This window comes from Cryptococcus neoformans, chromosome 4, assembly GCF_000149385.1.
Source record: "Cryptococcus neoformans var. neoformans B-3501A chromosome 4, whole genome shotgun sequence".
NCBI lineage: Eukaryota > Fungi > Basidiomycota > Tremellomycetes > Tremellales > Cryptococcaceae > Cryptococcus > Cryptococcus deneoformans.
This window is the reverse complement of record NC_009180.1, coordinates 946,398-956,397: the sequence shown is the minus strand read 5'-3', so window position 1 is coordinate 956,397 and position 10,000 is coordinate 946,398. Positions and strand designations below refer to the sequence as shown.

Genomic DNA, 10,000 nt, shown 5'->3' with positions numbered 1-10,000 from the left:
AGCACGCCTGCTAGCCGGAGGGGCGGGAGGCATTTTCTTTCCAGAAGCAGCAAGACGAGTCGCCGTTGGCTGAGGAGATGCTGCAAGGCTCGCAGTAAAATTATTATCGCCATCGTAGAAACCATTATCGGATTCGCTAAAGTCTGAGTTGAGACTCAAATTGGGAGAAGGAGGCAAGCGGGTGGCCGTCGTAGGTTGGCCTACAGGTGGAGGAACGTTCCGTCTGGTTGGCAGCGAGGGTACAAATGGAACGGCAGCTCGGGGAGAGGGGATGTACTCTTCCGTGTATCCACGAGGGAAAAGTCCGAATTCCCCTTCGATTTCGCCTTCGCCAATCCACCAGTCGTCATTAACCTGCGTCTGAACCTTGACGACCATCCCGACACGGAGGCTTAGCTCGTCGCTGGCGTTGGCTTGGTAGTCGTAGAGAGCCTTTACATAACGCCCATTCGGGTCGGGGTAACGAGCAGCGGGAGTGGGTGGGGATGTGACAGTGCGGCGCAAGCTGGGCGGGGGGTCATACCTGGAGCTCTTGTATGATGTTACGGAAGATGATAATTGGGACTGGGAACGATCGGTAGGGGCAGGCCATCGGAGGCCCTCATCCTCATCTTCTTCCTCAGAATGCAGCGCCGTCCTACTCTCGCTATATTTCTCTCTCTTCTCCTTCTTCTTTGAACTGGTGACGGTGGAAAGCCCACTCTTTCTACCGAACGAACCGAGTGACGGAATCATAGACCTCTTGTCCTTGCTTTTACCAGAAGAAGATGCGTTACTCTGTGATCGAGAACGACTGCTGGGCGCATCGTCCTCAGAAGAAGGAACTGCATTGTGCTTTGAGGAATGCGATCGGCTAATGACAGTACGTCCAAGTGAGCGAGAAGATGTGACAGTGCTGGAGCGAGCTCTAGTGTTCAGGGGTTTACGAGAACTACAGTGAAGACAGTTTTCAGCCGTCAATTCCACAAAGGTTCAAAAGAATGAGAAATGCCATACCTGTGAGTGCCCCAGGAATTCCGCAAATCCTCCAAAATCTCCTTGCACTTGTTGTGGTAGTCGACTTCTGCCTCGAGAAGGTCCGTCAACAGAGCATATTGCTCATCCTCGGCCTCCTGGATATTGACCATTCTAGAATGAGTTTCTTCTTCTATCTCTTCACTACTCCAACATTAGTGTGCGTGGCTTCAAATAAACAGCGCCAACCCACAATCTAATTCTGGCGATAGAAACCTCCTCTTCCAGTACACCCGTGTCCTTCTTACTGTTTTGAGATTTCGAAATGGCCGCATCAAGGGCAAGTCTGAAAATGATTTAGCACCATTTCGCAAGCCGTCCGCTTTCTTCAATATACCTTCTCGAATCAAGCTTCTTTCTCAGTGATTTGTATTCGTTGACAGCCGCGAGCCCGGATTCTACGGGACAATCAGACTTTTACTTCATCAATGCGGTATTACCTACCCATCCCAGCAATGTAACTATCACCAAGTCGTGAAGCAAACTCTTCTTGAGCCTAACCAGCGTCAGTTTACACCCTCCTCAAAAGAAAAAAAGATACCTCACGGAAGCCAGTCGACATCGAGCCCGTCCATACTTTGAAAGAGCGTCTCCTAACATCTTCCCATTAGTTACATTATTGACTTGCCAGTGATGGCTGATTGGCACGGACCATAATCATCTCCGATTTCATCGCCATAGTCAATCATCACTAAACCAAGAGCCTCGGTATATGAGATCTTGTCTTTTCCAGACCCCGGCGGTGGGTAAGGGTCCGCCGTAGACTTGACCTTTGCGAGCTGTTCATAGAAAGGCAGAGATGTGGCATGCAGTCTATATACATACCGCTTAGAAGAGTATTCATTGTGTGATCCGGTAAGGTCCTTACCGTTCAATACCGATGCGCCGAATTTCTATTTCTTTTTCAAACTCGAGAAAGTCTGACGACAATTGCGTCTTCTCACCGGAGAACACCTGAGTAGTAAAGATCCAGTGAGCAATCTCTTCGTACGTGTAACAGGAGGATGACCTCTACCTTCTCCGACGTCCATTGTGTAACTTTATTGAGCTGCAAGTTGTAAGCGGAAAGATAGAGGAGGCAAGAGAGATGTGCGTACCTGTTTCAATGCCCTCCTCTGCATTTTGGGGTAATGGGAGGAAATGGAGGATGAGAGATTTAGTGGAAAGGTGAAAGTGAAAGGAGGAAGGATTCTGCCGTTGGCAAGCGAGCATGCACGCAGTGGGGCCACTTGGGGTTGTCGAGCTGGAGGACGCGAGGCGAGGCGCGTCAATAGTGACTCCAATTCTCTAATCGATATTTGATCCCGCTAATCAGTCCTGTCGGCCCGGTAGCCAGTTTGTAATGATTTTGTTTTTAAGCTAATAATAACCATGGATGATTGAGATCGCTGCGGCCCGCCGAAGGTGGTCGTGCGACGTCACAACAGCTTTCTGTTCGCTGGCCTTTGAACGAGTACCGATCTCTGACGGTCGATATAAAAGGGAGTTACTCTTCTTGCTTGGCCTATGCTTCTCTCTGCTTCCTGAAGAAGGTACTGTCCGGCAAGTCCCAGCAAATATCACCTTGTGGCATGACATCTCCCCGATCGTTACCATTTCGCCTACAACCCCCACAAGAGCCAGGACACATACATGACTGTGCCATCATGGATTCTCCAGTGCCAGAGTCACCAACTGCACGTAAAAATAAAGACTTGTCTTATCTCATAATCTCTGGGGGCACTGGTGCCAATTCGATTGCAGGAGCTTTTGGGCGCTCGCCCTCATTCGTCTTGCCAGTTTCCGACGATGGAGGTTCATCCTCGGAAATATTGAGATGTTTTGGGGGACCCTCGATTGGTGATATTAGTGAGTATATGTCAGCGATTGAGTACTAGAGCTTGACTATGTCCAGGATCTCGCCTCATTCGCCTTATCCCCGTCGTGCGCCACCCAGTCACCAAGGAGGATAAGGAACGGGCAGCAATCTACCAGCTTATGGCTTACCGTTTTCCTTCCGATGCCGCTGAGAAGGTCGTAAGGGACATGTGGATGGACATTGTAGAAGGTAAAAGTCACTTATGGAGCGGGATCGGTGAGGATAAAAAAGAATGCATTCGAGGTAAGCCTAGAACAACGTTTTATTGGTATCCGTTGCTGAGACAAAGTAGCATTTTTTGTACACTTTGAAACCCAATGCTTAAAGCGGGCTCATAAAAGATTCTCGTTCCGGAATTTCTCTCTGGGCAATGGCTTTCTGACAGGTGCTAGAGATCTTTTTGGCAGTTTACCCAGCGCTATATTCTTATTCAAATCTATTGCAGGAGTGGAGGTAAGTTGATCTTGCCTGTACCATCGAATTCTTGTAAATAACACAATACAGCATGGAGCTCAGGTCATCCCTGTAATCAACACAAATCGTAAGATGCATTGGGGATCATCACTATCATGATTAACAAAGTTCAACTAGAAACGGTCACTATCGCAGCTCAGCTTGCCAATTCGACAACTCTTGTAGGCCAATGTGCCATATCCCACCCTAGACCCTCCGCCTCTCAGGATAGCTCTATGTCCACTCCTCTGCACGGGTTGAGCTCCGCCACCCTTCCTTCCATCCATCCCTTTTTACGGATTCATTTCAGAAGAGACTCTAGGACATTTGATACTCCTGATGAGTCGGCACCGCCTACACGATCGCATAGTAGCGATCGGTTAGAAGCAACCACTAGTGGTGCAGAGGGGCACGACGGCGAGGGGAATTTGGCATACCGAAAAGGGGAAGATGAAGCGCCTCTTGAGGCCAAGATCGAAAGGATATTCTACATCAACCTCTATGGACAGGTGGGCATGAATCCCTTTGAGCACACCAGAAGCTGACGGACTCTGTAACCCAGGAAATCTACCCCGAACCAAATACCGATTACATTAATGCGATTCAAAACCGGGACATCCTCGTTTACTCTTGCGGCTCCCTGTGGACTTCTATTGTTCCATGTTTAGCACTAAAGGGGCTGGCAGAGCAAATAGCCAGATCCCAAACTCTCAAAGCCAAGGTTCTCTTACGTAGGTAGAACCGAATCCAACAACTGGCAGTTAATTAATCGTTACACGTAGTTAACTCTTCTAATGACCGCGAGACAACAGGTTATGCTGCTTCAGAATATGTAGCAACCATCCTTGCGATGCTTCGTCATTATGACAAACCTAAACGGAATCGAACAAGAGAGCAATTATTGCCAGGACCAGAATGGAAAGCAGCTAATTTGATCTCGCATGTGGTTTGGCTGGAAGGAGCAAAAATCGAAATCGACGAGGATCAAATTCTGGTAAGTCAAAAGTGGAAATGTATCAATTCTAGTGTTTGGCTTATCAAAACGAACTGTCCAACGTAGGAATCGGGTGTGAAGATGGTATGCGTACCGGCAAGTGTACACGGGGCCCAACACGGGGAAATCCCCTTGTTTAGTAACGAGGCAGTTGAATGGGCCATGGAAAGAGTGTTGGAAGATGTCAATCATAATGCTTAGAAGGTATACGGTTATTCTCAAGACCACGCTTAGAATTATAAAGTATATTTCAAGCTATTGTACTCCGCTAGTCTGTGATCTTTAGCCTCGCCCGCCCGCATTACATGGGTAACAGGCTCGTTTCCGTACACACATTCCACAATGATGGAAAGGAAGACCCCATTCTTCGACCATGCTACGTATTTTGTGAAGCAAACATGTCCTAAAATGCAATAGAAGTCTGAAAAGAAAATGAATCCACGTCGTTTCAAACCCTGAGCTGCCTGAACCTAAAGATAGTGTAATTTACAATACATATATAAGTCTAAAGATCACGAGGAGAGAGTCTCAGAAACCTCTTTACCGTCTTCACCATCCAACCCCCTTTCTTGCCTCCCTTGCTTCCCCCATTTCTCCCAAATAGTTTTCAAATCACTCTTCTCAGAAACAGTCAAGCCGCCTTTCTGATGTGCCCTCACGAGGGCTCTCATGGCATTTTCTTCGTATTCAACGTCATCTACGCCTTGCTTCAATCCATCAACCAAGGCCGTGAAGACCCCCTCTCGTTTCAAGCCCTCCACAAGACTTTCACTGGGGGCGTTCTTTTCGTTCTCCTCGATATAATTACGGACCTCGCTGGGGATCTCGCCTTCATATCTCTCACCAGACTGCATTGCAAGCGTTCCCACAAGAAACGCCATCTTTCTTCTGACAATAGCCTGGGGATCGTTCACACCTCGTCTAAGAACGGAATATCCGTTTTCCGCAGAAGAGGTAGCGGTGTAAAGAGCATAAGAAGCCAGAGGCCAGTGTTTGAGGGCTGCCGAAAGAGCATATGTAGCTTTGGCACGCACCGACGGAGGATATGAAGAGATGGAAGATGGCGGGTAAATGATTTCCAGGATGCGAGAGAAGGTTTCATGTATATAAAACTTTGCAACTCATTAGCAGAAGGAATTGATTTCTTTGAACATTGACTCACGGCAGCTTGAGCTTTGATGTTATTCTGGATGGCCGTACCAATGATCCAGCATGTATGGGCGACTATTTCTGGGTGTGATGAGGAAAGTAGAGTGAGAAGAGGATCCCATAATTTTAATATGGGCATGTTATTGGCATTGTCGATGAGCTCAATTAGCTACACAAGTCTTTTATTAGCCCTACGTAGCCTCAACAAGGCAGCTCAGGACATACCATTTCAAAATCGTCCAAAGCCTCCACCCTGTCCTCTACAGAATTGTTCTCATCTGTGGCAAACGCCATCTTCTCCTTCATGGTGATACTATCTCCCTTACCCAAAATCAAATCCAACATCTCTGTCGTTAAATCCTCCTTTTTGGTGACAGGAACCTCTGTGCCAGGTGGTAATGGTAGAGAGCTTCCATCGTCCGGCGTAACAGGCCCTGGAGTCGATGCTGGGGAGATATCTGGGGGTCCCGAATCGGAGGCATGAAGTGTGGAAGTGCCGCTCTGAGTTGAGTTGGGATTGAAGCGTATCTGTAGTTGCTCAGAAGCGTCCGTATCGGGGGCGGTGGAGTTTGCAATTGACCAGCGAAGTAGTTCGTTGATGTCTGGCATGGTGATGATAATGAAGGGTTCGATGCGCAAAGAAATGAGACAGAGGATGAAGATGATTTATTTGGATACTGCCCAGATATTTTGGCCTTGGAAAGCCGGCGGCGGAACTGGTGGGCAATTCTCGCAAACGCTGGAATAATCGGAAGGATGACGTGGATTATACAAGAAGTAATGGTAATTACTAATAATTAAGCAAACAACAACAACAAACAAACAACAGCATCAACATGACGACAAACAATTCTTCTACTAATACATAATGAGTTGTATGGTGGATGCCCACCCTACCATCATCCGAATTTAATGCACTCGTTGCAACATCGGCCCGAAAACTCCCTCACATGTGCGACGCTACAGTGATATCCTCATTCTTTACAAATATCTTTCGATTAGTCAACCACTTTCAATCCAGCAAAATGCTGCCCGCCAATAGCTCTATGAACCTGCTCAAGGGGATTCGGCTTCTTTCTCTCCTTCTCAGAAACGCAAGATTCCCCTTCCTTGCTGATTTCAATATCTTCGAACTGTCTTTCCAATGCGTCGTCCGCCAAGCCATCTCCCAGAAAGAACTTCATCAAAGCGCCAGAAAACCCGGAGAAAAGCGTGACTCCTTCGACGTCAGACTTAGTAGGCTTGGGCGTCCCCTCGGCTCTTGATGCTAGATTCCAGTAAACCATTTCTGGCAACGGGTATCCCGCTTCTTCAAATCTTCTCTTCATGGTCTCGTGTTCCGTTTCTCCGTATTTGCCTTTCACTGCTTGATCGAACTGCATATCTGAGAAGACGAAAAGCTTCTTGACCATGTATTCGGGAGCTAGTTCATTTTTTTTCGCGGTAGTCAAGATGAGTTCATAGGTCTTGTAGAATTCAGTTGACATGCCCCAATGAGCTTTCGAAAGCTGAGACGCCCTTTCAGCTAGAGGTAAATCAGGGTCGATGTACTCGCAAGCAGGATCAGTGGAAAACGTGAAGAATCGGCCTTGCCAAGGAGGTGACGCAAGTTCCGAGAGAAGAAGAGTGAGGGCAATGCAAGGTAAAAGAGGCGGAGGATTTTGAGGTGAACCCTGATCCAGTGAGCCCATTGATCCAGAAACATCGGCAATAGCGATGCAGTTGGAAATATCGTCGGAAGAGCTTGATCTGATAGAGTCGACAAGGGTAGACCATTGCAAATCGGCAAGTCGCTTGGCAACCGGGGATTTGCCTCGTATTGCTAGACTTCATCAATATACGCATGGAAGTTATAATTGAAACCACCTCACCGTTGTATAGCAGTTCATGAGGCATAAGACTGGCTCCAGAAACAGTGGCGAGACTGGCGTTTTCATAAGTTTTGCGCATGGGGAAGGAAAATGCAAGTCTTACCCCTGAGATACCCGGTCCAAGTAAGCGGTGAATCCTTGTTGGTCGTGGGCCATAAACGCCTCTGCATTGCGAGCCATTGATCTAGAAGGAACCTAACACTCGAGTCACAGACTGATCATACAATAATCTTTATGCTTAAGAACAGAAACGCACCCTATTGTAATCGAACTTCCAAGATCGGTTGGACATCGCAACCTCCGGGATCGCAAGTGCCTTCCTCAGCGGTGTCAAGACCTCCTTTTGCAGCTTCTGTCTTGCCCAGCTGACATCATCGCCCGGGTAAAATAGTATTGCAAGAGCAGTGGCAATGTGAAGCTGTTTATCAGCAGATTTGCCAGGGGTTGGTGCCCATTTGGCTGCAAAAGACATGTTGGAAATATGAGGTGCCACAATGACATGATCGCCCCCTAAACAGTCTTGCTCATTGTATTTGACGAGCAATTTGAGATCTTCTTCCAGATAGCGGTGAAAAATTCTCAGAACGGTGATATACAAGGCTTGAAACTTCTTGTCGTTCGTGAGAGCGTCTTGAAGACGAGAAGAGAGCAAATGATGTTTATCGGACACTGCTGTAACGTTAACCGACGACCCACGAATAGTACCATAAGGAAAAAGCCTCACAGGTTGGGGCCTTCCACAACTTCGCCTGAAAATCATCAGCATCCTTTTTCTCGCGTTTTTTAGCTTCAACGATGATTTTAAAAAAGCCTTGACGATCTCGTTTGGAGGTCGTGCGACCTTGAATTCGAGACTGCTTGAATAAGTCGGCAGAAATATTAGGCGCCAAAGTTTCATCCACAGCGGTGAGCTTGCCTGAGAAAGAAGTGCTTAGTTGGTTATTGATATGTAAAATGAGGAGATCCAGAAGACTAGCAAACTGAATTAGCTCTTAAACAAGATTCTAGTTTTCAGCGCAAACCTACTCATTGAAGGTTCCATGAGGCCTCGAGGAATATTGATTTGGAATTTCTTCTCCCAAATCAATATTCCCCTCATCATCAAGTTCCAGAATATCGCCTTCTTTCAACTGCTGCTTCTCTCTTTTCTGCCGTTTCCTAGATACTTTCTTTTCGCTGATGGGCGGCGGACATGTGTGATCCACAATGAGATGCAGGCTGTAGAAACGGGAATTAGGCTAGTACGACAGGTTCGGCTCCAGGCAGTAACTTACTTCTCTATAAAAGTACGCGGATGCTCGTCCCAAAGCCAAGCCAGTGCTCGATAGAACCCATCTTTGTAACCTTTCCCCTCGTGGATGGATCTCGAATGGAAGATGATTTTAAGCGTTCTAGCGCTGTTTGTAAGCCCATGTGATGATAGATGCGCATCCGTTTATGAACTCACGCCAAGGAATCCTCTGTCCACGCCGCCTCGAGAAGCTTGTAGAGTCGATCAGATGCAATGCCAGGAGCCAGATCAAAAAACAAATCAACCAGCGGGGAGTCTGTAGTTTTGTGAGCCAGCGCACCTTTCTCGGTCAAGGTGTCGGGTATATTTTTGAGTGCCTCTATGAAAGGGTGGGAGCTGGTGCCAGGAACTTCTGCCGACTGAGTGAAAGGGGGCTGTGACCGAGTGGGAATGAGTTGATCAATAGCTTGACCAGGTGGTAAGTCAAGCAACCCTAAGAAGGCTGATGGCAATGCCCATTTACTAAGCTGAGGTACTTCGGATTCTGCTAGCATGTCTCGTGTGAATCAATGGATATATGGAAAGAGGAGGCGAAGACGCAAACTGCCAGCAGATAACCACAGTTCGAAAGTGTGAGAAGAGAAATCGGAAAAGCTGGCTGATGATAATCACGTTTGCAAGAAGAAAAACGATACTTGAGGTTACTGCAGGGCGGAGAGAGTGAGTAATGATGCGGAAGACCAAGCAATCAATGAGGACAGAACAGGCCTGCGTACAAAAGATCACCGCATCGAAGGAATGACAAGCTCAAGATACAAACATATTATGGCTTAAGATGTAAATGCGACGTAGTTACGTTTCGATGGGCCGCGTAGCGTATCAGTCAATTGAAATATCGATTCAACCTGCCTTTCGAGGCGCGCGGTCAAATCCCATTCCTTGATCTACTTTTTGTATTATTTATTTTTTGCCACTGAATTTTCTCTACACCGACGTGGGGCTCCGCACATGGCTACAAGTAAATCTTGAAAAATTGTGAAGCGACCTGTTCTCACAGGGTGTTTGTCTTGCATTCTGCGTTGTATTTCACCATTTACCTGCTTCCTGACATATTATATTCGTCAATATGTCCATGCTAAGGACCATGTGAGTACATCCTCAAGAAGCAGTATCGTCAAAGAGCATGCTAACTTTCGTTTACCATCAGCAAGCCTAAAAACGCTCGTGTCAAGCGTGCTTTGGAGAAGAGAGAGCCTCAGATTGTAGAAAATGACAAGACAGCTATCTTTGTCCGCGGTCAAAACTCAAGTGACAAAGTTCGAAATGTCATGAAGGATCTTGTAAGTGTTTTCCTACTTGTCGATATCTTCGCTTTTCATTGATTGTCTGTTCCATTGCAGTACTCTCTCAAGAGACCTCATGCCATCAAC

The 10,000-nt window shown here is 47.0% G+C and overlaps 5 protein-coding genes across 5 annotated transcripts in view; 2 read left to right on the top strand and 3 right to left on the bottom strand.

The window, feature by feature from the left end:
• The window catches only part of CNBD3270 (hypothetical protein), a gene marked incomplete at both ends in the record, with an annotated part of 2,321 nt that extends 186 nt beyond the window's left edge, over positions 1 to 2,135 (bottom strand). The window contains 10 exons of the mRNA XM_770827.1: positions 1 to 931; positions 997 to 1,158; positions 1,208 to 1,300; positions 1,352 to 1,412; positions 1,459 to 1,510; positions 1,561 to 1,607; positions 1,667 to 1,827; positions 1,883 to 1,968; positions 2,030 to 2,062; positions 2,112 to 2,135. The exon at positions 1 to 931 is cut by the window's left edge and continues 186 nt beyond it. Coding sequence (XP_775920.1) covers positions 1 to 931; positions 997 to 1,158; positions 1,208 to 1,300; positions 1,352 to 1,412; positions 1,459 to 1,510; positions 1,561 to 1,607; positions 1,667 to 1,827; positions 1,883 to 1,968; positions 2,030 to 2,062; positions 2,112 to 2,135 — 1,650 coding nt within the window. The remainder of the gene's footprint in view (positions 932 to 996; positions 1,159 to 1,207; positions 1,301 to 1,351; positions 1,413 to 1,458; positions 1,511 to 1,560; positions 1,608 to 1,666; positions 1,828 to 1,882; positions 1,969 to 2,029; positions 2,063 to 2,111) is intronic.
• A 450-nt stretch (positions 2,136 to 2,585) lies between these two features.
• CNBD3260 (hypothetical protein) lies at positions 2,586 to 4,520 on the top strand (the record flags this gene model as incomplete). The annotated part of the gene is made up of 8 exons (XM_770826.1): positions 2,586 to 2,862; positions 2,909 to 3,115; positions 3,165 to 3,325; positions 3,377 to 3,413; positions 3,464 to 3,834; positions 3,888 to 4,056; positions 4,108 to 4,319; positions 4,386 to 4,520. The coding sequence occupies 8 exons, from the start codon at positions 2,586 to 2,588 to the stop codon at positions 4,518 to 4,520; spliced, it is 1,569 nt and encodes a 522-aa protein (XP_775919.1).
• Positions 4,521 to 4,831: 311 nt separating this feature from the next.
• On the bottom strand, positions 4,832 to 6,077 carry CNBD3250 (hypothetical protein; the record flags this gene model as incomplete). Its single annotated transcript, XM_770825.1, has 3 exons — positions 4,832 to 5,431; positions 5,482 to 5,637; positions 5,694 to 6,077. The coding sequence occupies 3 exons, from the start codon at positions 6,075 to 6,077 to the stop codon at positions 4,832 to 4,834; spliced, it is 1,140 nt and encodes a 379-aa protein (XP_775918.1).
• A 389-nt stretch (positions 6,078 to 6,466) lies between these two features.
• Positions 6,467 to 9,124, bottom strand: CNBD3240 (hypothetical protein; the record flags this gene model as incomplete). Its single annotated transcript, XM_770824.1, has 8 exons — positions 6,467 to 7,290; positions 7,340 to 7,392; positions 7,443 to 7,534; positions 7,596 to 8,008; positions 8,064 to 8,311; positions 8,366 to 8,557; positions 8,614 to 8,730; positions 8,787 to 9,124. 8 exons carry the CDS (start codon positions 9,122 to 9,124, stop codon positions 6,467 to 6,469), a joined length of 2,277 nt encoding a protein of 758 aa, XP_775917.1.
• Positions 9,125 to 9,696: 572 nt separating this feature from the next.
• Positions 9,697 to 10,000, top strand: part of CNBD3230 (hypothetical protein) — a gene marked incomplete at both ends in the record, with an annotated part of 1,127 nt that continues 823 nt past the window's right edge. The window contains 3 exons of the mRNA XM_770823.1: positions 9,697 to 9,716; positions 9,778 to 9,910; positions 9,971 to 10,000. The exon at positions 9,971 to 10,000 is cut by the window's right edge and continues 207 nt beyond it. Of these exons, the coding sequence (XP_775916.1) occupies positions 9,697 to 9,716; positions 9,778 to 9,910; positions 9,971 to 10,000 (183 nt within the window). The remainder of the gene's footprint in view (positions 9,717 to 9,777; positions 9,911 to 9,970) is intronic.